The sequence below is a fragment of the Procambarus clarkii genome, chromosome 40 (genome assembly GCF_040958095.1).
Source record: "Procambarus clarkii isolate CNS0578487 chromosome 40, FALCON_Pclarkii_2.0, whole genome shotgun sequence".
In the NCBI taxonomy this organism is placed as follows: domain Eukaryota; kingdom Metazoa; phylum Arthropoda; class Malacostraca; order Decapoda; family Cambaridae; genus Procambarus; species Procambarus clarkii.
Window position 1 is genome coordinate 23472500 of NC_091189.1, and position 26938 is coordinate 23499437.

The 26938-nt window shown below is 44.0% G+C and overlaps 1 protein-coding gene across 2 annotated transcripts in view; it reads right to left on the minus strand.

Moving 5' to 3' along the window:
* The window catches only part of LOC123757978 (lysine-specific demethylase 9), a 125943-nt gene that overhangs the window by 83824 nt on the left and 15181 nt on the right, over positions 1 to 26938 (minus strand). Inside the window, exon 1 of one of the 2 annotated variants that reach the window (XM_045742044.2) lies at positions 24971 to 25256. The exons of the other annotated variant lie outside the window; for it this stretch is intronic. Coding sequence (XP_045598000.2) covers positions 24971 to 25214 — 244 coding nt within the window. The 5' untranslated portion in view covers positions 25215 to 25256. Of the gene's footprint in view, positions 1 to 24970; positions 25257 to 26938 lie in introns of those variants that run through there. 2 annotated transcript variants of the gene reach the window in all.

The window sequence follows — 26938 nt, forward strand, 5'->3', positions numbered from 1 at the left end:
TGGCATTAGGTTCATTAAAGTGCATGGTGAAAGACAATCTGCTGATATTGTTGGTGCTGATGAGTATGTAAGTAAATTTGAAGAGATGGTACAGTAACAAAATTTATCTCCAGAGCAAATTTATAATGCTGATGAGACAGGTTTGTACTGGCGTATGCTTCCCACAGACACGATGGCTCATAGTGATGAGGACGATCCTTCAGGTGGTTATAACAGAACAAACAGAGAATTTCTTTGTTGTGCTGTGCAAATACAGCTGGCATGCACAAATTAAAATTACTTGTGAATGGAATTAGTAAAAACCCCAGGGCTTTAAAGTCAGCCAGATGCCTCCCTGTGATTTATAAGGACAAGCCAAGTGCGTGGATGTCTCGAGTAATATTTGTCGAGTGGTTTAATAAGAACTTTGTACCCGAGGTGAAGGAGCACCTAAAAAGTGTTGGTCTCCTGCAAAACAGCAAAGTTGTGCTGCTGCTAGATAACAGTTCAACGCATCCATGAGGTGATGAGCTTGTAAATGGCAATATTATTGGAACATTCTTGCCACCCAATAAAACTTCAGTGATCCAACCCATAGATCAAGGAATAATTAAGAACCTTAAACACCACTACAAGAGGAAGTTTGCCAGATGTCTTAATAATCAGCTTGGAACAATTAAGGACTTTTATAAAGTCTTCACAATAAAGTCAGCTATCTGGACTATTGCTAGTGCATGGGATGAGGTAAAGCAGACAACACTAAGAAATGGTTGGAAAAAACTTTGGCCCACGTCAAGTCTGTTTCCTGAGGAAGATGACGAGGCAGATTTTGAAGGATTTGCGGTGAAGAAAGTTAGCAAGAGGAAAAAATTAAGAGAGGAACTCCTAGCCTATGTCAAGGGGATTAAGTCCCCTGAGCTGAGAGCAGAACTGGTGACTGAAACAATAGAAGATGACATAGATAGATGGATAGATTTTGAAGAAGCAGCCCCAAACAATTGAAACATGACTGATGATGAAATTACAGAATTAGTAAGTACAGCAAAAAAGCCAGAAGAGTGCAATGAAGATGGAGAGGAAGAGGATGAAGAAACATTAAAGGAAAAATGTAATATGGAAAAAATTCAGACAAATTTTGAAGACATTCTGGCATTTATGGACACAAGTAACAGCAAGTTTGAAATTAAGGACATGATGACTCAGTACAATTTGTATATGAAGTTTTTAAAAACAAGAGCCAAGGGAATGAAACAAATGTCAATTACAGAGTCTTTTGCAATGGCTTCCAAGAAAGCTCGCATTGCATCACCTGCACCTGACTCATCGCATGTTGACCCAGTCAACCCAACACCATCAGCATCCACCACTACCTCTTCCATGTAAATAACTATGCTTCATCAACATCGATCATCAACATAAGCGGATCAGGACTTCAATTATTGGTGAGTACAAACAAAATATGGTCGCATTTACACTACAGTATGTACCTGTCGATTTTTTCCCCCTATAGTTTTTCATAAATTTTTATATTTTTTTCCTCCATTTCTCGTATACGAACTTACGTGTTAACCGACGGGTCTCGTCCCCAAGGGGTTCGGAAACCAAGTGGTGCTCTGTATAAGCAATACCAATAACAAAGTATAAAGACTATAGTTGGCAAAGTTACCCGTGAGCGCACAAAATCAGTAAAATGTATATACTCGTTTCAGTTTTCTCACCTTATTTCTCGTGCTACATCGTTCGTTTTGGTATCATTGTGTTCGCAATAGAATTCTCTATAGGGGTATATGCATATAAGGTCTAAAAGCCCGGAGTGAGTCCCACAAGTTACCCGTGAACGAGTACCAATTGGCACACCTGCAGACTAATGTATATACTCGTTCAGTTTGATAACAAATTTTCGGGCTACGTCCTTCATTTTGTTATCAAATTGTTTGCAATAAAAAGGAGCGTATTTTAAAACTAGTCCCATAATAATAGAACATTAAATAAAATTTTAACAAATATTTTAACTTTTGGACTCTTTTTGACGCTCATCACCACAAAATTATTTACAGTACATCTTTCCAGTGTTCTGACATCAATTTTCATGTTACGTCTTTCATTTTGGTATCAAATTTTGTGCAGTCAGAAGGTGCTCATTTTGAAACCATTCCCAGATTGATCGGATAAAATTTAAATTTTTAACAAATATTTTAATGAGTGATGTCTCGGGTGACCTTGTCACCTGAGATGAATCGGGAGAAAAATGAACAACGACGTTTGGAGGCACCGGAGTGTGAAAGTGATAATTATTAAGATGGCCTATAGTGGTGAAGATTATGAGCTTGCTACGAACTCCCGCACCGAGATGTGAGCTTGACTGAAGCACAGACCCCCACTGACCATGGCCAGCTTGGTGAGCACTGGTCACATAACTCCAGCCAAGAGATGACGCATCCGTGTACCCATCAAGCAAGGACTTGGGTAGGTGACATGGCACTGAACTCTAAAAAACAAGAAGACGAAGCCAGCGATGCAAGACCCCCGGAGGCCGAAACCAACGATCCCGAGAGCGCCGGAAGGGGTGTCCCCAAAGAAACCAGAACAGCTGCCGAAGCCAGACCCGACTCCGAGGGTAAACCAGCACAGTGAAGTTCAGACTTCCGCATAGCTGCTTGAGCAACTGAGGAGTGACCTGGGAGCCCCCAGAAACAGCCGAAGGCAGGACCTCACCTGCAGCAACGACGCCGGAGGGAGAGACAAGGAAGTGGTTCGAGACTCCCACACAATATCCATCCAACCCTGAACCTGAAAGAGAGAACCGGATGGGACTTCCTCCAGTTCACCAAGAACCCGAACCTGGCAAGCTGGGAAAGAACCAAACTGCTGGTGAGCAGACATGAGGCTGTGGGCCAGGAGCCCACACCAACCAGTCGTCAAGGAAGGCCAGAACCCGAACCCCTAGCAGATGCAAGCTGGTCACCACGACCCGGGTATGGCACATGAAAATGCAAAGTGCCAGATTCAAGCCAAATGGAAGGCAACAAAAGCAGTAAGCTTGTCGCCCCATGACAAAACCGAGCCAGTCCCTAAACCCTAGAACAGAGTCGTCATCCAAAAGGAAGGTCTTTAGACGGGACAGGTCCAGAATGAACCTCAGATCCTCACAGTCTCATTTCAGGACTGGAACCAGGCGGGAAACCCGCCCGAGGGACGAGTTTTTTTTTTTACCACGCCCAAGAGCACCTACTCCTTAACCTAACAGAGCACAGGAGAAGCGGCCTGCCCTGTGAACCTCAAATCCCCGGAGGAGGAGGAGCCACCCAACGACACCGCAGGCCACAGGAAACGACCTGAAATGCCCACAAATCATAGGACCAGGCTAGAGCAAACAGTGCGAGCCTCCCCCATCGCCCTGTCAACTGGGCGACCCACAAAAGGGCCGAAGTCCCTTACGAGAATCAGACCGAAGTGCAGCGCAAACACCACGCCGACCAGACGCCACCGACTCCGAAGGCAACATCAGTTCCGAAACCAGCACCACATCCTCCTCAAGCCAGTCCGACAACAGCTTGAGCAGGGAAAAGAAACAAAACCAAAGCCAAGTGCCCCCGGGTGCGCAAATCCTCAGCTACCAGGGATGCTGAAAGGACAGGAACCTGCACGTGAAGCTGCACCTGGCCAATATCCGTAGGAAGAACAGGGCAAATAAGCACACATTGAGGTGCACCAACTCACCTCCAAGGTAAACCTGAACAACCATAGAAGTTTTCCACCATTTAAGCATGCGGGCCCGACAGAACGAATGCCACAGCCCCAAAGAAAAGAAGGGGCAGTCTGCCAACCAGGATGATTCCAGCACCTCGTAACACACCCAATAAGGTAAAGTAGAACCGAACTCAATCGAGGAAGAGTCCATTATCGAGGCACAATCCATGTCACACAGGAGGTACGCCTCAATGGCCTCCCGAACCTCATTAGGCAGGATACGGGAAGCTGAAACCCCCCAGAAGGAAGGGACCGAAGAATCCTAGGGAAGCCGGAACCGAACCCGGGGAGGAGCAGAACTCAAAATTTGTACGGGGGGTAAATAAACCCCCTCCCCCTGCAACAACAAGCCCTGCCCTGAAGGTACCAACACCTAAGTGGGGTCAAACAGGGACCCAGGCCCTCCAAGTCAACTCCTCTCCAGCCCTGCGATCCTCCATGCCAGGACCCGGGGCAGAGCCATCCTCCAAACCCCTCCGCCCCTAAAGAAAAGGCAGAGTCCACCGGAAAAGCTAGAAAAAGGGGGGTCCGCTGGTCAGACCCTGACGCTCCGGCTGGAAGAGCAGGCTCAAATGTCTCCGTTGCTGAACTGGATGGGGCAGCCCCCAAGACCGCTCGAGTCTCGCCATCGTCTAAACCATGCCCCGACTCTGAAACCCTCAGACATTTGGGAGCCAGCAGCAGGGGAAGGAGGGAGGGGGGGGGGGAAAGAGCAGAATGAGGGAGCGCAGATGAAACCAACTAACGCCCCTAATTCCGGGTCTCCCTATAACCAAAGCGGGGCAGCCACGGGGCATCCGGAAAGGCAACCAACCTAGCGAGCTGCAGCAACTGAAACCTTGCATGCAATGCCGAAGTTGCCTGCACTCGATTATCAGTATCAATGGACTGGGTGAATTGGAGCACCAGCAAGGAAAACCACTCGCAGGACTGTGGGTCAAAGGTGTCATCGACCCTTCAGGCAGCATGACGGAAGCAATACCGGTGAATGTGACCCTGAGACAAGGGGACAGAGCAACCTTCGAACTCGCACAAGGCGAGATGGGACCCAGAGGACATCCATCGGACCAATGAGCCCCAATGGGGTTTTCCAGGGCCTTTAGGCTGACTGCTAAGAGAAGCCCAGACAAGGTACTGCTAACCGGTAGGCCCAAACTATCAAGAGAACAATTAAAGCTGAACCTCTGCGACATGTACAATCACCAGAATAACAGAGGGTAAATAACGCTCTAGTGGCCGTCCCCCACCAGGCAACAAGCAAAAAGAAAAACCCCGCAAAAGTACACCATCTCCAGGAGGAATAGAACTGGCCACACTGATAATAGGTGACAAGCTGCACAGTACCTTGCCAATACTGTGCCGACATACCAGCAACGATACTACTGTATCTACTACCCAAAATCAAACAGTGGCAATGAAAACCCCAGGTGACTCAAAGGGCAGGCAATCACTGAGCAGCAAAAGATCCCGACGGAAGTAGTCCCCGAATGACTTGTGGAAGATAACCCCAAGTCGCAAGGGCAGTACTTACAGGGCACCTAGTGAAAATGACCATATGTGCATGCAGCCCCAGTGCTCCGTGAATTACTCCTGGCGCATGTTGCGAACCTGACCTCCTGTGGAGGTTAGTTTCAATTATAAATTGTTGGTGGACACAGTGGACAATGTTTGACAGGAATAAATCTACAGCTGATATCTGGGAGGCCGCGAGTCACCAGTAATACTCCGCCAAGTAAAGCAGTGCCTTCTCAGCTGGAGATTGTTAGGAATAATGTGAACAGGAATAGCCTAACACTATGTGAAGGTAAAAATGGACTCAATCAAAAAGCACGCATAGGGAATATGGTAAATAAAGTCAATAAAGGGTTTGATTGCAAATGTAAAGAATAGAGTACAGTATAAAGGGGCGATGACGTAAGGAAGGCGGACGCCACCTTGACGTGAGGGGAGGTGGCTTCATCGACGACCAGACCTTGCTATCTGAGGGTTATTCTCTGGCCGTACAGTCAGATAAGCCATCATTACCTGGTATCAGGGTTGAAAGATAGGTTAGAGTAGTAATGCGTTCTTTGGTGATGTTTTATAAGAGTGAGTCCAGGTTTCCTAGAGGTTTATATATGTGTGTCACCAGTTGATAGGTGTGGTGGCTTTGTGCATGGTTCCAGGTTTGGGACTGTGAGCCACAGGGTAGCCAGAGCCCGCTTGGGAGTTTTATTACTACAGAATGACCTTGAGTTATAAGGAATACAAATTGCTATATATATTATCGTTTGTCTTATACACATAAATTTGTCTTTGTACTAGGCTGTTTTCCTTACTCCTTGATTTCCCCTAGGCTCAAGTAAAACCATCTATTCCCCTAGACAACATTTAAAGGTCCACCACCACCATATTCATAACAGGCCTCTGAGACACGAACTGTGACAGCGCGCAAACCATTACACAGCAGAACAACAACACAAAGGCACAGCAATGCACAGAGATAAGAGCCAGAGACAAAACCGCTACTCAACACATCAGCCTGAGAACTGGGGTTGTATGGCTGGCACAGGGGTCTGGGCCTCCCTCTTCCCCCTCCTGGGGAGGGGGGGGGGGGGCTACACAGACAGTAGTGTGGCAGTGGTTGTGACGTCATGCTTGTTTTTGAATTGGGGAGTTCTGCCTGATAGTTCGGCTTTTGGCAGCAATTTTGAGCCAGGTGGAGTTTGTTTTTGGGACGCCTACCTTTCTGGGTGCCTAACCGGAGTGATGGCAGACATGGAATGCTTCCAACCACATGGAGGTTTCTATAGACCATTGCTCCTCGTGCCACTCTGAGGAGGCTAGGTTCTGGCTCATGGTCCCTGGTAGACAAAAACTCCAATCAAATTGACTGATGTCACAGTCTAATACAACCTGATTAGATACATCAACCTGGTAAGCTCCGGAGAGCCGGAGGGGCTCTCCACAGAAAAGGTAAAGAACTCGTGAGTGAAAATGGGTTCCGCAGGACACACAAAATTGCAAAACCAAGAACATAAAATGCATAAACAAACTTTGTGTAGTCTACACTCATAAAAAGCTTACTTCACAAATTTTTGGATCTACAAGCTCAATTATACATTTTCAAGGAATTCAGGGAAAGTAAAATTAACACTTTCGCGTCCCCAGCCCACCCTAAGGTGGACCTGGCGTTTCCCATGAGCACGTACCCACACTAAAATGTGTATACTCTTTTCAGTTTTCTCACGTCAATTTTTGTGTTACATCATTCATTTTGGTATCAAATTGTTTGCAATAGAATTCTCTAAATGGATATATGCATATAAGGTCAAAAAGCCCGGCGTGTAACCCATAGTAAACCTGAAAATTGGACAAGCGTTACCCGTGAGCGAGCACCTATACGCACACTACAACACCCGCACTAAAATGTGTATAATCTTTTCAGTACACTCACGTCAATTTTCGTGTTACATAATTCATTTTGGTATCATACTGTTCCCAATAGAATTCTCTAAAGGGATACTGTACAGTATATGCATACAAGGCCAAAAATCCCAGCATGCCACCGAGAGCAAACCTGAAAATCGGCCAAGCATTACTCGAGAGCGCACACCCATCCGCACATGGTGTGGTCGTTAAAACGAGATCTTTCAAAAGAAGATAGAGAAGCTGAAACTGAACCTTGCCGAAGCAAAACGTTTAAATGAGAGCAGGAATGAAGAAGAAATCAATTCTTTTTTTTTTACAAAGTGATAGGGGTAGGCAGACCAGTAAAGTGGTACATAAAGGCAAACTAAAACTAACAAAATCATTAGAGAAAGGGGGAGTGAAAAATAAGAAGAGGGGGAACAAGTTCCTGAAGATTGCATACACCAACATAGATGGAGTAAGATCGAAGATACTGGAGTTAAGTGATGTAATACAGCTGCAGACACCAGACATTGCTGCACTCAAGGAGACAAAACTTTAAAATGTTATTTTAAATGAGGTCATATTCCCAAGGGGCTACTCAATTTGGAGACGGGACAGAAAAATTAGGAAAGGTGGTGGCGTTGCTGTGCTGGTGAAAGAACACCTAAAGGTAAACGAAATAATGACTGCCAATCCAGAAGAAGTTGACATAATAGCACTAGAGATCTTCCATGAGGATGATAAACTAATGATCATAAATGCATATAGTCCACCGCCAAGCAGCACATGGTCAAAGGAGGAGCTAGATAGTAAACAAGAAGGTCTTACAACAATAATGAGAGAGATCATAGCGAGAGCAGATAACGATAGTTCACGACTGTTGATAGTCAGCGACTTCAACTTGAAATCCATACACTGGGAAGCATATGAAGCTAAAACGGAAGATTTTTGGACCTGTAAATTTGTAGACCTCATCCTGGAAACATTCTTGTATCAACATGTTAACCCTTAACATGCTCGGGGTTTAATATCCTGCCATCCCCACAGGCGCATGTCATTTTGAAAAAAAAAAAAATATTTTTTCTTTCTAACCTGTTAATTTGTGTTCACTGATCACGGGAAAAATAATAAAAAAATCGTAAGTGGCATATATTGCCCGCTATAGGGCTGGGAAGTCTGGCAAATTATAGGCGCTGACTCAGCGTGCGTCCCAGGTGGTCTGTTGCTCGCAAGCTGTCAGGCCAGAGTTGCCACAAAGAGATAATTACCGAATTATTTCAATGTCTCTGATTGATTTTTCATACTTTTTTTGCTGTAATATTATTCAATAGTGTGTAGTTTGATATATTTATATAATAAAATGAGTGAATCATTGCTGTACTCAAAAATATGGTGTGCATATTGTTGATTCAATTATGTTCATCAATCAGTGAACAAATACTTTGTTGGTTATTACACTATAAGCACAGGTTATATATAAGTATTTGCATGTTTTGTTCACTATAACGAACCACTAAGTAGCTATTATGAGTCAAAAAGTAATGAGGAGTGACCGCCGTGTACCAGCCAGCCACTCCCGCCCTCCTTCCAGTCATCTGACTCACCCTCATTCTCCTCCCACAATAATGTTTTTGCTGTAATTCACTATATACAGACGTTATATATAAGTATCTACATGTTTTGTTCACCATAACTGTACATCTAAGCTTGTATGGTGAGTAAAGGCACAGAGATGTGGCTACTCACACAGTCAGCTGATCGGCGGCCGCCCTCAAGGCCAGACGCACTAATATTTCTCCTCCAACAATACTGTGTGGTGTTATTACGCTATATACACACATTATATATCAATATCTACCTGTTTTATTCATCATACTTGTACAAATAAACTGGTATGGTGCCCAAAGACCATCGTGGTAACCAGTAAACAACACCGTCGTCTGCACGGTGGCGTCGTGCAGACGACGCCACCGCCCTCACCAATATGGCGGCTCCCAACCTTCTCTTGCTGTTTATACCCCTCTATACGCACGTTATATATAAGTATCTACATTTGTGTTCACCATAGCGAACCACTAAGCTGGTATGGTGAGTGCAGTCAATAAAAGGTGGCCACACACAGTCAAAAGACATCGCCACCACCCTCCCTCTCACAGCATTACACCTCCTTCCATGGCGCACAGCGCTAAATATCACCACAATCCTGCTATTATCAGAACCCTGGTCAGTTTTATCACAGTCAGGGGTCTTCTGTAATAATATCATCGCTACATAATAGCATGAACAAGTATAATTTGGCATTTTTAGGCGATGCTGTGGTCACAAGCTGAACAGCAGTGCTGTTAGCTCATGCTGCGTGCGTCAGGCTTGGTTGCTCACTCAATACTGAGGCCAATAACACCCGGGAGATTGGCCCACGATTTTTTTAAAAAATGGCGTCTGTTACAAGAGCCCTGATGAAGGTGTGGTGAACCCTGTGTATCCGCGGGCTGTTTAAATCTTGCGTAGTACTCCAACACATCATATGACGTGATGCGCAGTTTACTGGAACAACGTCCAGCACGTCATATGACGTGATGCGCACTTTAAGGGTTAAACAAGCTACGAGGATAAGGGAAGGGGACGTTCCCTCCATGCTAGATTTGATATTTACCAGGAAGGAGGAAGAAATATTTGACATTCAGTACCTTCCTTTCTTGGGTAAAAGTGACCATGTCTTTTTGGGAATAAAGTACTGTATGCAATGCGTTATAATCTGGAAGAAAATATGAAGGTTGATGCAATTGAAAAACCTAACTTTAGGAGAGGACATTATGGCAACCTTAGAAAAAATTTTAGTGAGTATAATTAGACAGACTTGTTGCTAGGCAAGGAAGTGAATGAGATCTATGTCAAGTTTTGTGAAATATATGATAAAGGCACAAAAAAATTTATACCAAAACAGAGATGCAGAACTAGGAAACAGGATTGGTTCAACAGAAATTGCAAGAGGGCCACAGACCAAAAGACACAAAAATGGAATCAATACAGGAAGAGGCCAAACCCCCAAACATACCAGAAATACAAAGATGCGAGAAACAACTACAAGGCAGTGAGGAGAGGGGCAGAAAGAAATTTTGAAAAAGGGATTGCAGACAAATGTAAAACAGAACCAGGTCTATTCTATAAATTCATAAACAACAAATTGCAGGTAAAGGATAATATTCAGAGGTTGAAAATGGGAAATGGATTCACGGAAAATGAAAAGGAAATGTGTGAAACATTAAACGAAAAGTTCCAAAGTGTGTTTGTACAAAATGAAATCTTCAGGGAACCAGATACAATAAGAATTCCAGAGAACAACATAGAGCACATAGAGGTGTCTAGAGACGAAGTGGAAAAAATGCTCAAGGAGCTAAATAAGAATAGCTGATGTGTGGAAAAAGGCTAACATAGTTCCAATCTACAAAAGTGGAAGCAGGGAAGTCCCCCCTTAATTATAGACCGGTATCATTGACAAGTGTAATAGTCAAAATATTGGAAAAAATAATTAAAACTAAATGGGTAGAACACCTGGAGAGAAATGATATAATATCAGACAGACAGTATGGTTTTCAATCTGGAAGATCCTGTGTAACGAATTTACTCAGTTTCTATGATCGAGCAACAGAGATATTACATGAAAGAGATGGTTGGGTTGACTGCATCTATCTGGACCTAAAAAAGGCTTTCGACAGAGTTCCACATAAGAGGTTGTTCTGGAAACTGGAAAATATTGGAGGGGTGACAGGTAAGCTTCTAACATGGATGAAAAATTTTCTGACTGATAGAAAAATGAGGGCAGTGATCAGAGGCAATGTATCGGACTGGAGAAATGTCACAAGTGGAGTACCACAGGGTTCAGTTCTTGCACCAGTGATGTTTATTGTCTACATAAATGATCTACCAGTTGGTATACAGAATTATATGAACATGTTTGCTGATGATGCTAAGATAATAGGAAGGATAAGAAACTTAGATGATTGTCATGCCCTACAAGATGACCTGGACAAAATAAGTATATGGAGCACCACTTGGCAAATGGAATTTAATGTTAATAAATGTCATGTGATGGAATGTGGAACAGGAGAACATAGACCCCATACAACCTATATATTATGTGAGAAATCTTCAAAGAATTCTGATAAAGAAAGAGATCTAGGGGTGGTTCTAGATAGAAAACTATCACCTGGGGACCACATAAAGAATATTGTGCAAGGAGCCTACGCCATGCTTTCTAACTTCAGAATTGCTTTTAAATACATGGATGGCAATATACTAAAGAAATTGTTCACAACTTTTGTTAGGCCAAAGCTAGAATATGCAGCAGTTGTGTGGTGCCCATATCTTAAGAAGCACATCAACTGGAAAAGGTGCAATGACATGCTACTAAGTGGCTCCCAGAACTGAAGGGCAAGAGCTACGAGGAGAGATTAGAGGCATTAAATATGCGAAAACTAGAAGACAGAAGAAAAAGAGGTGATATGATCACTACATACAAAATAGTAACAGGAATTGATAAAATCGATAGGGAAGATTTCCTGAGACCTGGAACTTTAAGAACAAGAGGTCATAGATTTAAATTAGCTAAACACAGATGCCGAAGAATTATAAGAAAATTCACTTTCGCAAACAGAGTGGTAGACGGTTGGAACACGTTACGTGAGAAGGTGGTGAAGGCCAAGACCGTCAGTAATTTCAAAGCGTTATATGACAAAGAGTGCTGGGAGGACGGGACACCACGAGCGTAGCTCTCATGCTGTAACTACACTAGGTAATTACATTTTTTCTTATAAAGAAATATAAAGTTATAAACTTTATATTTCTTTATAAGAACTTTCTTATAAAGAAAAAAGTTCTGATAAAGAAAGAGATCTGGGGGGTGGTACTAGATAGAAAACTATCACCTGAGGACCACATAAAGAACGTTGTGCGAGGAGCCTATGCCACGCTTTCTAACTTCAGAATTGCTTTTAAATACATGGATGGCGATATACTAAAGAAATTGTTCACGACTTTTGTTAGGCCAAAGCTAGAATATGCATCGGTTGTGTGGTGCCCATATCTTAAGAAGCACATCAACAAATTGGATAAGGTGCAAAGACATGCTACTAAGTGGCTCCCAGAACTGAAGGGCAAGAGCTACAAGGAGAGGTTAGAGGCATTAAATATGCCAAAACTAGAAGACAGAAGAAAAAGAGGCGATATGATCACTACGTACAAAATAGTAACAGGAATTGATAAAATCGACAGGGAAGATTTCCTGAGACCTGGCACTTCAAGAACAAGAGGTCATAGATTTAAACTAGCTAAACACAGATGCCGAAGAAATATAAGAAAATTCACTTTCGCAAACAGAGTGGTAGATGGTTGGAACAAGTTAGGTGAGATGGTGGTGGAGGCCAAGACCGTCAGCAGTTTCAAAGCATTATATGACAAAGTGCTGGGAAGACGGGACACCATCTTATCTTGAGGTTATCTTGAGATGATTTCGGGGCTTTAGTGTCCCCGCGACCCGGTCCTCGACCAGGCCTCCACCCCCTGGAAGCAGCCCGTGACAGCTGACTAACACCCAGGTACCTATTTTACTGCTAGGTAACAGGGGCATAGGGTGAAAGAAACTCTGCCCATTGTTTCTCGCCGGCGCCTGGGATCGAACCTAGGACCACAGGATCACAAGTCCAGCGTGCTGCCCGCTCGGCCGACCAGCTCCCTTTGGCGAGCCGTGAGCATAGCTCTCATCTTGTAACTACACTTAGGTAATTACTTCATTGCCATCTCATAGAGGAGGTTAATAAAGAACTAGAAAAGTATAAAGAAGAAATGAGAGAGAGAAAGACGATTAAGGAAGTGTGTTTGGAAGTCAAAACCATAAGTGACAAATATGAAGCAGACCTTAGGCAAGCAATTAGGAAGGAACTGGTCACCAACAGTAAACTAGTACAAAACATTGCAGATAGAAACAAGTCCATAATAATTTTTTGGGATATTTAGAGAAGGAAATTTCATCTAGGGTGGACAGAGCAGCAGAGATTGAAATTATAGATAAAATAGTAGGATTAGGAGAAGGCCTAAATTCAAAGGAACATGTTAGTGATTTTAGGATAATAGGAAACTATGAGAAAGACAAGAACCGCCCCTTAAGGGTGACATTTAATGGAGTGAAATATATGACAGAAGTACTTAGAAATGCCAGAAAACTGCAATGTGATGAGGATGGCAAACTTTGATCAATAAGACAAGACCTCTCAAAGGAGGACAGTGAAAAGCTGAAAATCAACCTCATTGAAGTGAAATGTCTAAATGGGGATAGAAATGAAGAAAGGAATTCTTTTTTTTCTACACAGTGTCAGGGACTGGAAAGCTAGTGAAATGGTACATAAAGACAAAGCAACAAAATCATTAAAGGAAGGGGGTTGTAAAGAACAAAGGGAAGGGGAATATGTTCCTGAAAATAGTATATACCAACATAGATGGAGTGAGATCAAAGATATAGGAGTTGAAGGATATAATTCAGCTCAGTCCCTCATTTTGCCACATTAACAGAGACGAAACTTGAAGAAAATATTTTAAATGAGGTCGTATTCCCAACAAGCTACTCAGTTTGGAGACATGACAGGAAAACTAGGAAAGAGGAGGAGTGGTTGTGCTGGTGAAAGAACACCTGAAGATAAGTGTTAATAATTGAAAACCCTCAAGATACTGACATAATGGCATTGCAGGTGTGGAATCAGGATGATAAGCTGATAATTTTAAATGCCTACAGCCCACAAGCAAGCAACACATGGACAACGGAAGAACTGGATGACAAACGAGAAGGCCTCATAATGGTCATAAGAGATTATGTTAAGAGCTAACAAAGATAAATCCCAAGAGATTATGTTAAGAGCTGACAAAGATAAATCCCAATTGTTGGTACTGGGGGACTTTAACTTCAAGGCAACAGACTGGGAGGCCTACAAGGCAAGAACGGAGGACATTTGGACAGGCAAATTTGTAAACCTCATTTTGGAGACATATATCATCACGTCAAGCAGGCCACAAGAATGAGGGAAGGGGATGTTCTGTCAGTACTGGGTCTAATATTCACCAGGAAAGAGGAAGAGGTATTTGACATCCAGTACCTTCCTCCTTTAGGAAAGAGTGATCACGTCCTCTTGGACATTAAATATGCTATGCAATATAATCTAGTAGAGAATGGGGACAATGAAACAATTGTTAAACATGATTTCAAGAGAGGACACTATGGGGAACTTTGACAATTTTTTCATGGTATAACTGGACAGACTTGTTGCTAGGCAAGGAAGTAAATGAGATGTATGCCTATTTTTGCAAAATATATGATGAAGGCACACAAACATTCATACCAAAAACAGAAATGCAAACCTAAGAAACAGGGTTGGTTCAACAGAAATTGCAAGAGGGCCAAAGATCAAAAGACACAAGCATGACTGTGTCTTTTGACTGTGTCTTCCTATAATGATTCCAGCAGAATCATTATAGGAAGAGGCCAAACCCCCAAACATACCAGAAATACAAAGATGCGAGAAACAACTACACATCAGAAAAGAGAGGCAGAGAGGAACTTTGAGAATGGTACAGCAGACAAATGTAAATCAGATCCAGGCCTTGTCTATAAATTCATTAAAAGCAAGCTGCAGGTAAAGGATAATATTCAGAGGTTGAAAATGAAAGACAGATACATGGAAAATGAAAAGGAAATGTGTGAAACATTAAACAAAAAGTGTGTTTCTATAAAATGAGATCTTCAGGGAACCAGAAACAATAAGAATTCCAGAGAACAACATCAAATATAGAAGGTGTCTAAAGAAGTGAAGAAAATGCTCTTGGAGCTAACTAAGAACAAAGCAGTTGGCCCAGATGGAGTTTCACCATGGGTTCTGAGAGAATGTGCACCTGAGCTCAACATTCCACTTCAGCTGATTTTTCAGACATCCCTGTGTACAAGAGTCATAGAGGATGTGTGATAAAGGTTAACATAGTTCCAATCTAAAAAGTGGCAGCAAGGAAGACCCCCTTAATTACAGACCTGTATCATTTGCACGTAATAGTCAAAATATTGGAAAAGATAATTAAAACTAAATGGGTAGAATACCTAAAGAGAAACGATATAATATCAGACAGACACTATGTTTTTCGATCTGGAAGATCCTGAGTATTGAATTTACTCAGTTTCTATGTTTGAGCCCCAGAGATTTTACAAGAAAGAGATGGTTGGGTTGACTGCATCTATCTGGACCTAAAAAAAAAAAGTTTTTGACAGAGTTCCACATAAGATGTTGTTCTGGAAACTGGAACATTTTGGAGGGGTGACGGGTAAGCTTCTAACATGGATGAAATTTTGTATAACTGATAAGAAAATGAAGGCAATAATCAGAGGCAATGTATCCCAATAGTAACAGAAATCAATAAAATTGATAGAGAAGACTTCCCGAGATCAGGAACTTCGAGAACAAGAAGGCATAGATTTAAACTAACTAAACAAAGCAGCCAAAGAAATATAAGAAAATTCAATTTTGAAAACAGAGTGGTAGTAGTTTGGAACACGTTAGGTAAGCAGATGGTAGAGGCCAAAACTGTAATTACAGTACAACCCTGATTTAACGTACCCTGATTCAACGAATCTCCGAATAGTTTGCACACTTTTCAGGCTGGATTTACTCACCCGGCTTGACGAACAATGGTTCGCCGAAGCGGGGGATGTTTGGATTTGCTTACGATGTCAAGACAGAGTTCACAGACTGGTGGAAAACTTTCCCATTCTATCACAGATATCACAAATTCCTTCATATGACAAGTTGGATCACACACGTGGACCACACAAGTGGACGACAAGTGGTCGACAAGCTTACGATGTTGGGACAGAGTTCACAGAGTGGTGGAAAACTGTCTCATTCTATCTACAATTAATAATTCCTTCATAAGACAAGTTGGATCACACAAATGGAGCACACAACAAGTGAACCATATGAACCATACACAAGCCAGAATGGTCCAGACAACAAGTAAAGCATATTAACCAAACACCAGCAAGAGTGGTCCACACAAGTGAACGACTGAGTTTCAATGATTTTCGTTCACTGATTTGTGGCACATGTATCTTTGTAAATTAATTTTAAGGCTGAAGCATGAATAGCTGGCTAATGCTTTGAAATCATCTTATATACATTTTCTGTGATGAAACAAGAAGAGTGAGGGTGGACAGATAAGGGAATACTGTACTGTAAACCTCATTTTACAGTGGGGTCATTCCATCTCAAATCGCCAAACAGTCACCTATGGCTGCCACTCGACCCTCTCCAAATGCCATGAAATTTTGTAGTAAGATAGCCTTAGACCCCAAATGAAACTTTGCAAAATATTAGAGCTCAATCTGCTTTGGTTCTTGGAAAAATTGGAAAAAGTTCAATTGGAAAAGATTTCAATTGACAAAGCCTTGAGATTACACAGGAAAAACTACCTTCCTATACCCTGCAACAATGTCACTGATCAGATCAATCTATATACACTATAATTACTTCGGCATTGACTCTCAATTCTAACTTCAAAACTGCAACATAATAATGGGTCACCAATTAGTGGCAAACTTGCTGTTTATGGAATCACATTCTTCTGCATCATCCAAAGCAGCGTTAAATTGCTTGGCTATTTTGAGAATGCTTTGATCATTAGAGTCTACGTCAAGTAATTTCTACCGGGATACCGGGATAATTTACATAGCAGAATCACTGAAGTTAAACTTACTTTGCAATTTACTTTAGAAACAGAAAGAGATGGTGTTGGGATTGAGTACTACAGATGTTGGAGGTAGCATGTTTGGAGTAGATGCTCTTTTGTTTATGATCTTGTTAATATTATTTCATGTACAGGGTACCTGATAATTGTTTTGTTGTTGTTGTTATTATTGGCTGAGAATAAAACCATGTGGATGAAGATTGTTTCTATTCAGCCTCAACCATAACAGTGGCGATGAGGATTAAACATCTCCAGCAGAGAGCCAGGGTACGAGACGTGGTGGGAGGATCAAGAGAGAGCAGGATACGTCGTGTGGACGCTTCACATACAACAGTCGAGTGTGCTACCACCGTGGCCATGGCTACGCCGCACATGTCAATGGAGCCGTTAAACACTGCCAAGATCTCGTTGGACTTGTGGCTCAACCTGCTGGAAGCAAACTTCCAGTACCGGGAGATTAAGGAGGACGCCAACAAGAAAGCAGTACTCTTAGTTTCACTGGGTTCTGAAGTGTATAGTGTTTTTGGAAATTTGTGTGCACCTGAGCTACCTCACACGAAGACCTATGCAGACCTGATTGCCCTGCTTAAACGTCAGTATGTGGTGAAACCATCATATCACAGGAGTTTGATGGATTTCCAGATGAGGACGAAAAAGCAGCAGGAATCCGTACAGGATTTATTTGCGGAATTGAAGGCTTTGGCTAACCACTGCAACTTCGGAGCACAGTTAGACGGCAGGGTTAGGGACCAGTTGTTCATGACAGTGGAAAAGGAGAATTATTTCCCTAACCTGGTGGCAGAAAATTTGGATCTACAATCGATGACTTCATGGACAGTGCTCGAGAAGATATGGAACCTGGAAAGGGCATTTGGAAGTAAGACTTCTACTCAGGAAATTATGGTCGTACAGGGCCAGACCAGATGTAAACATTGTGGATACAATCACATAAGTAGCAAGTGCAAGTTTTGTGCATATATATACAACTCTTGTAACAAGGAGGGACACTTGAACAGTGTGTGTAGGGAATACCTGTATCTGAACAGGAACAGCAAGGCCTGGGAGAGGAGACGACCAGGGAATGCAGGAAGAAGGGGTAGTGGTACTGTGGTCAAGGCAGTAGAGGAAGGTAAACCGCCTGAAGAAGCTGCAGGTGAGGAAAGCAGACTATATTCGGTGAAAGAAAAGGTATGTTCAGTGAAGTTACAAGTGGTGAATTTTGTAATTAATGGGAAGTTAGTTCCCTTGGAACTGGACACTGGTGCTGCAGTGTCAACATTGTCTAGAGATTGGGCAGATACCTTGCAATTGAATGTAAAACCAGGTAAAAAATCATTAAGTGCTTATGATAATGTACCGATTAAGGTCTATGGCAAGGTGTCGGCAAAAGTAGGTTATAATAGAATAGAAATTGTCCAGGATTTTTATGTAGTGGATTCACATAATCCTAGCCTATGTGGTAAGGATTTCATGGAAAAAGTGGAAATTTTCTTGGCGGGCCTAGATGAATTGTCGATAGTTAAAACAATTAAAAGTGCCGAACAAATGTTAGATAAATATTCAGTGGAGGCAGATAAGCCAATTAATAGCATGGTGGCAAAAATTCACCTGAAAAGTGGGGCTTCACCTAAATTTTTCAAGGCAAGAACAGTGCCATTTCATTACAAGCAATTGGTAGAATCAGTCCTGGAAAAGCATGTGGCAGAAGGCATCTTAGAGCCAATTTTACAGTGAGTGGGGAGCCCCAATTGTACCAGTGTTGAAGGCAGATCGGAAATCCTTGAGAATCTGTGCAGACTTCAAGGAACTGAACAACCGCATACACTGTGAGAAGTACCCTTTACCTAAGATGGACGAGTTGTTGTCAGTGGTCTGCAAGGGGCAATTTTTTCTAAGATTGACCTGAAAGATGCTTACTTGCAAATTCCTGTAGAGGAGGAGAGCCAGAAATTGTTAGTGATTAATACCCACAAGGGGTTATTTAAGTATTAAAGACTTCCTTTTGGGCTCTCCTCGTCTCTAGCAATTTTTCAGAGATTCATGTCCCAGTTGTTAGTAAACATTGAAGGTGTGGCTAGTTTTTTTAGATATTATTATCTTGAGATCTTGAGATGATTTCGGGGCTTTTAGTGTCCCCGCGGCCTGGTCCTCGACCAGGCCTCCACCCCCAGGAAGCAGCCCGTGACAGCTGACTAACACCCAGGTACCTATTTTACTGCTAGGTAACAGGGGCATAGGGTGAAAGAAACTCTGCCCATTGTTTCTCGCCGGCGCCTGGGATCGAACCTAGGACCACAGGATCACAAGTCCAGCGTGCTGTCCGCTCGGCCGACCGGCTCTTTTATTATATGTGGAGAGAATGAGGAAGTGCATGATGCTAAATTAGAACAAGTTTTGAATCTTTTGCAAAAGCACAATGTGAAGATTAATAAGGGAAAAACAACGTTGAAGACCAAGGCCATTGAATTCCTGGGGTACCATATTTCAGGTAAGGGCTTTACTCCTTCTCACAAAAATGTAGCGGCAATAGTAGATGCCCCAGCCCCAACATCAGTTGGGGAAGTACAGTCTTTTGTTGGGATGGTTACATATTTGTAAGTTCATGAAGAACTTTTCAACAAAATTAGCACCCTTGTATGAATTGTTGAAAAAAGGGGCTAGATTTAAGTGGGCAGCACGAGAGGAAAATGCATTCAGGAATATTAAGCAGGAATTGATCAATTCTCCAGTGCTCACTAATTTTACAGGTAGACTTTAAAAACATTAAAACTGGAGGTAGATGGTGAGGATAAAGTAGTATATTTTGCTAGCAAGAAATTATCTCCTGCAGAAAAGAATTATTCTCAGTTAGATAAAGAAGCCTTAGCTTTGGTATATGCTGTAAAAAAACTGAGATATTTTCTGCTGGGGAGGAAATTTTTTGCTAGAACAGACCATAAACCCCTGCTAGGATTGTTTGGCAGAGGTAAACAGATTCCAGTTAATGCCAATGCTATAATTCAAAGATGGCATTACTACTCTCGCAGTTTGAGTATGATTTAGAGTTTAAGCCAGGCAAGGATAATGTAGTAGCTGATGCATTAAGTAGATTGCCTGTGACAGAAGAATGTTTCCCAGAAGTAACAGACCAGGACTCCCAGTTGAGAAAATCTGGAAGAATCATACGACCGCCTGATAGACTTAACCTGTAGGGATAGTTTATTTAAAAGGGGAGGAACGTTGGGATTGAGTACTACAGATGTTGGAAGTAGCATGTTTGGAGCAGATGCTCTTTTGTTTATGATCTTGTTAATAATATTTCATGTACCTGATAATTGTTTTGTTGTTGTTGTTATTGGCTGAGAATAAAACCATGTGGACGAAGATTGTTTCTATTCAGCCTCAACCATAACAGATGGATTCCTTCCTTTTCTTGACACACTAACAATGAAAGATGGTGACAATTTGAAAGGCTATAATAAGCCTACATACAAAAAAAACATTGTTAAACCATTTTATCACCAAGATAAAAATGGTGATTTATGGCATTTATGATTAAGCCAGCAGTGTTAAGCCTCCGAAGCAATTTATTATTAAATTATTTATTTATATACATGGAAGTGTGATGAGTTGAGAAAGTGTAGATTTTGGTGATTATATGGTACATTCTTACAAAGCCACTAGCACACACAACTAAAAGGTCTCATTCTCCAAGCAGGACAGAGTCAATAACATCATAAGATTTATCACCTACAATAAGGCAAATGTAGGGATTGTACACAACATCCACAATAACCTCATTAGATGCAGAACAAACATGAACAGGATCACCACAGCAGGGGATTATGCTATAACATGACATGTTTAGTTATGACAAACTGTGTAAATGAAATTCAAAGAACTTGGATGTGAAGACTAATGAACCCAAGTATGCCTGCCATGCAGATAACACTAACAATGCTTACATCACATACAGCAAACAGCTACACCTAACGACCTTCAAGGATGTTAAGTGCCTCATCAAGTAAGAAAATTTAAGGAAACAGTGCATAAAATCTGCAATGATCAAACACTACATCAACTAAATGAATCACTAACAACTTCAGCATTGCTACCCCCATTTGCTTGCACAATAAGATGAATAAAGTTGAACCTAAACATAAAAATTAAATGATCTGCAGTTGTGTTAAGAGGTAACAAAATAGAATAAGGAATTAAAATGCCATGGAAACATATTGATTGGATAGTAGTAAATAGCAAGATCAAACCATGCACAATGCCATGGTTTGACCAAATTCAACAAATGACACTACAGTAGCTGTAAAAACAGCAAGTTTGAGGGTAGGAGTAGGAAAGGATAATTTAGATGAACAGATGATGGCGAGTGTGAAGAAGCAGATTTAATGTGAATGAATAGCACAAGAAAGTGAAAACTGGAAAACAATAGTTTTAAGGTGATGTTAGCTTAATCCATACAAGCAGGAAAATAAAAAAAATAAATAAAAAAGTTTCAATATGTCAGTTTAAAAAACAAAGCAAATTAGCCAAACAGTTTAAACAAATTATACCGTGCTATACCCTAGTGTGATACTGTAATGCCAACAACAATTTTCAATATCCACTAGGCAACATAATTTTAACAAATAAAATAAGAGAGACTGATTAACTGATCTTTTGAAGTTGAAGTTACACTGTTACTTGAAATACAATGTCCAAGTAGTTACAGATGAAGTTGCTTGTACATCGCTTGATCTTTTTAAATACTGTACCATATTTTCTGGCAGATAGGATGCATGTTTTTAGCCACCACCAACCAAACATATACAGTATGTACAGTATATATTTACATGCACAGAATCATGTTTTTTCCCTTACAAAACTAATTGAAAATCACTTTCAATGTATGACAAAACATAATAAAATTCCACTTGATATTTTTGTAAATTTGGTCTGAAACTAGCATATATTGCAATGCTATTAGTGCCATAGTGGTTTAAAGTGGTTTCCACAATCAAAATTATCTCTTTGTATGGACCCTGCAACCATCTGGTATGCCAAGAAATGTTTGGGATTTAGGTGATTTGTTAAACAGTAAAGCAATGAGATGACAGTGAGAAGATAATGAGCCGTTTGTTTCCATATAGTTGGTTGTTTTTGTTAGAAATTAGTATATAGTACAAGAAAATATTATGGGAGATGTCAAGCAATAGGTAAAGATGAACTGTCAAATTGTCTGAGGGCTAGGATGGGCTGTGTTATATACCTGAATTTACTTGAGGGCACAAACACTAGTGACCTCAACAAGGACAGGAAGCCAGTGTCTTGTCAAGGTCCCCCCATTTACTCTGATGATTTTTTCCCAGTTGGATTTTAACATTTAAGTTTTGATATTTACGGCTTTGGCAAACAGGTGGTTCCATGGGGGTTATAGTCCTGTGGGTGAGATTTATAACATGGGTGTGGGTGAGATGTTAAAAAGCAACCCTGTGGTTGGATTTATAACAGGGTGTGGGTGAGATGTTATAAAGCAACCCTGTGGGTGGATTTATAACATTATGTGAGGTAGGCTTTGAAATCTGTTGAAATCACACCATCTTGGGTGTGATTATGAATGTAGTGATTATGTGAAACTAATGTGTAGACATGTATATCTGGTCATTAAGGGGAATATCTGTATATGGATAGTTAAGACTGTGTATACAGCATATGGGAAAACATTTGCAAATAAGGCATGAGTAGACAAATGCTGAATGCAAATAAACTGTTGATACTTATACAGTATTTGTATTGGCTTGGTTAATTAGAAAACTATTAGACCAAATGCCAATGAGAGATGAACAACAGGTAACTCATTAATTAAATGAGGAGACAGGCACCCACAGTGGGGGGGACAGGTGCCCACAGTGGGGGGAAGGCACCCAGAGAGGGAGGAGACAGGCACCCACAGTGGGGGGGACAGGTGCCCACAGTGGGGGGAAGGCACCCAGAGAGGGGGGAGACAGGTGCCCACAGTTGAGGGGGAGACAGGCACCCACAGTGGGGGGGAGGCACCCACAGTGGGTGGGGAGACAGGCACCCACAGTGGGGGGAGGCACCAACAGTGGGGGGGGAGACAGGCACCCACAGTGGGGGGGGGAGACAGGCACCCACAGTGGGGGGGGGGGGAGACAGGCACCCACAGTGGGGGGGAGACAGGCACCCACAGTGGGGGGGGGAGACAGGCACCCACAGTGGGGGGGGGAGACAGGCACCCACAGTGGGGGGGGGGAGACAGACACCCACAGTGGGGGGGGGAGACAGGCACCCACAGTGGGGGGGGGGAGACAGGCACCCACAGTGGGGGGGGGAGACAGGCACCCACAGTGGGAGGGGGGAGACAGGCACCCACAGTGGGAGGGGGGAGACAGGCACCCACAGTGGGGGGGGGAGACAGGCACCCACAGTGGGGGGGGGAGACAGGCACCCACAGTGGGGGGGGAGACAGGCACCCCACAGTGGGGGGGGGGAGACAGGCACCCCACAGTGGGGGGGGAGACAGGCACCCACAGTGGGGGGGGGAGACAGGCACCCACAGTGGGGGGGGGAGACAGGCACCCACAGTGGGGGGGAGACAGGCACCCACAGTGGGGGGGGGGAGACAGGCACCCACAGTGGGGGGGGGAGACAGGCACCCACAGTGGGGGGGGGGAGACAGGCACCCACAGTGGGGGGGGGGAGACAGGCACCCACAGTGGGGGGGGAGACAGGCACCCACAGTGGGGGGGGGGAGACAGGCACCCACAGTGGGGGGGGGAGACAGGCACCCACAGTGGGGGGGGGAGACAGGCACCCACAGTGGGGGGGGAGACAGGTACCCACAATGGGGGGGGGAGACAGGCACCCACAATGGGGGGGGGAGACAGGCACCCACAATGGGGGGGGGAGACAGGCACCCACAATGGGGGGGGGAGACAGGCACCCACAATGGGGGGGGAGACAGGCACCCACAATGGGGGGGGGGAGACAGGCACCCACAATGGGGGGGGGGAGACAGGCACCCACAATGGGGGGGGGGAGACAGGCACCCACAATGGGGGGGGAGACAGGCACCCACAATGGGGGGGGGAGACAGGCACCCACAATGGGGGGGGGAGACAGGCACCCACAATGGGGGGGGGAGACAGGCACCCACAATGGGGGGGGAGACAGGCACCCACAATGAGGGGGGGAGACAGGCACCCACAGTGGGGGGGGGAGACAGGCACCCACAGTGGGGGGGGGGGAGACAGGCACCCACAATGGGGGGGGGGAGACAGGCACCCACAATGGGGGGGGGAGACAGGCACCCACAATGGGGGGGGGAGACAGGCACCCACAATGGGGGGGGGGAGACAGGCACCCACAGTGGGGGGGGGGAGACAGGCACCCACAATGGGGGGGAGACAGGCACCCACAATGGGGGGGGAGACAGGCACCCACAGTGGAGGGGGGGAGACAGGCACCCACAATGGGGGGGGGGAGACAGGCACCCACAATGGGGGGGGAGACAGGCACCCACAGTGGGGGGGGGGAGACAGGCACCCACAATGGGGGGGGAGACAGGCACCCACAATGGGGGGGGGAGACAGGCACCCAGAATGGGGGGGGGAGACAGGCACCCACAATGGGGGGGGGGAGACAGGCACCCACAATGGGGGGGGGGAGACAGGCACCCACAATGGGGGCCCACAGTGGGGGCCCACGGTGGGGGAGACAGGAACCCAAACCTGCTTTCACACCCCCGCACCAGGAGAAAGGGTGAAATGTGACAGACGAGAACTCCACATGTCCACCAAGGGGCTCCCCTTCAGGAGGGTAATATCCATGGCAAGCAGTAGTGTAGGGGGTGTGGTGGAGGGCAAGCAGCGCCCCCGCCACCCCCACCCCAATGCCGGGCCCCCCCCCATCAAACGCAATAAAGCTCCGTGGTTTCTCTTTGACAAGCCTGGGAACAGGTGTAGTGATTCGCTAACCCAAAATGTGACGACCTACAGACACGCTCGAGGCGTCGGCGAGGGAAGAGAGGCGAGGTGGTAGAAACATGCACTCGGGGATGTGATTTGAATCACGTTCCTACCTGGCGAATACTTTGAATCCATTTTTACAAGCGAAGCTGAAGAGCCAGGCGACGACATTTCCACAAATCCCGGGAAATTCCTGAAACTCTCCTTATCTCGGCCCGTAACAATTCGGCCCTCGACTTGCGTGGTGTCGCTCTCTTCCTCGAGCTTCACGGCATTTCCTACACAATTCCCATTGGTATTAGCAAGTTCATCGCGGATATTGGCTGCGTCATATTTGCCCTCCGTCGCGGCCGCCATAACACTGGCGCGGCCCCGGATGTGGCCTCCGCCGCCGCCCGCCAGACGGCACCACCGCGCGCCCCTACACTGCCCGCCCTCGCCACATATACAATTATATCTGTTTTTGTCCAATGAAATATTACGTTAATTCACAAATATACATTTTAATTGTTAAATGTTTTGATTTTAAGTAGGCTTGTGTATTTTTAAGGGTGTGAGTATGGTAGAGAGGGTAATATAAGGGATGTTAGGAGAGCGTGTGGTGATGGCGGGCATGTGTGAGTTCGTTAGCTGGGTGCGTCACCCCGCGCGGCGCCTCACACACTCCGATACGCCAACACACTCCATTACTATAATACTTGCCTCCCTCCACCGCCTCCACTACGCCAACACACTCCTTTACTATATGTCTCCCTCCCTCGCCCGCCTCCACTACGCCAACACACTCCATTACTGTATACCTCCCTCCCTCGGCAACCTCCACTATGACAATACATTCATTATAGTGTCATGGACTCATTCCTCTTAATGTTTGCTGATGATGCAAAAATTATGAGAAGAATCAAGACAGATGAAGATAGACAGTGACTACAGGACGACCTGGACGAACTGGTGAAATGTTCTAGTAAATAGCTATTAAAGTTCAACTCAGCAAAGTGTAAAGTAATAAAATTAGGCGAAGGAAGCAGAAGGCTGAACACAATGTACCATCTGAGAGGTGATATCCTGCAAGAGTCATATAGAGAGAAAGATCTGGGGGTTGATATCACACCGAACCTGTCCCCAGAAGCCCACAGCAAAATTATATCATCAGCGGCATATGCTAGACTGGCCAACATAAGAACCGCCTTTAGAAACTTGTGTAAGGAATCGTTCAAGACCTTGTATACCACTTATCTAAGACCAGTCCTGAAGTATGCAGCTCCAGCCTGGAGTCAATACCTAGTTAAACACAAACCAAAGTTAGAGAAGATTCAGAGGTATGCTACCAGACTAGTTCCGGAACTGAGAGGTATGATCTACGAGGAAAGGCTAAGGGAGCTGAACCTCACACCCCTAGAAAATAGAAGAGTAAGGGGAGATATGATAACCATCTACAAAATTCTCTGGGGAATTGATAGGGTGGACAAAGACGAACCCTTCAGTAAGGGTAGAACACGAACAATGGGACACAGGTAATGTATGGTAATGTACAGGAAGATGGTAATGTATCTATAGAAGAGACTTCTACATTACAACCCTCATTTGCAGACATACTTAGAAGGACCCCAGAAGTTGTCTCTGCAATACAGGAAATTGCCATGAAAGTTGCTACTTCTCAGGAAGCAGCAAGATGCACTAGCCGACTGATAGAGAGGAAAAGAGCAGTAGTCGTAGTAGGTATTAGGAAGGAAATAGGCGCCACTCCAGGGGTGAGGAGAGATATGGACAAAGCCACAGTCAAAGAGATCCTTGAAGGAGTTCAGATGGAGGGGGAAGAACTGAATATAGAAAAAGTTTTCAGGCTTGGCCGGTACAACAAGGACAAAGATTCAAAATTTAAAATTCAAATGTTTATTCAGGTGAAGTACATACATACAAGGTGTGATACAAACATTGATGGATTTATAGATAGAGCTATATATAGTACATACAATGCCTCAAGCCACTATGACGCAAAGCGTTTCAGGCAGATCGATTTATAAAAGTGGTTTTCAAAAGCAAGAACACAAAAGAGGAAATTTTAGCAAAGAAGAGCAGCC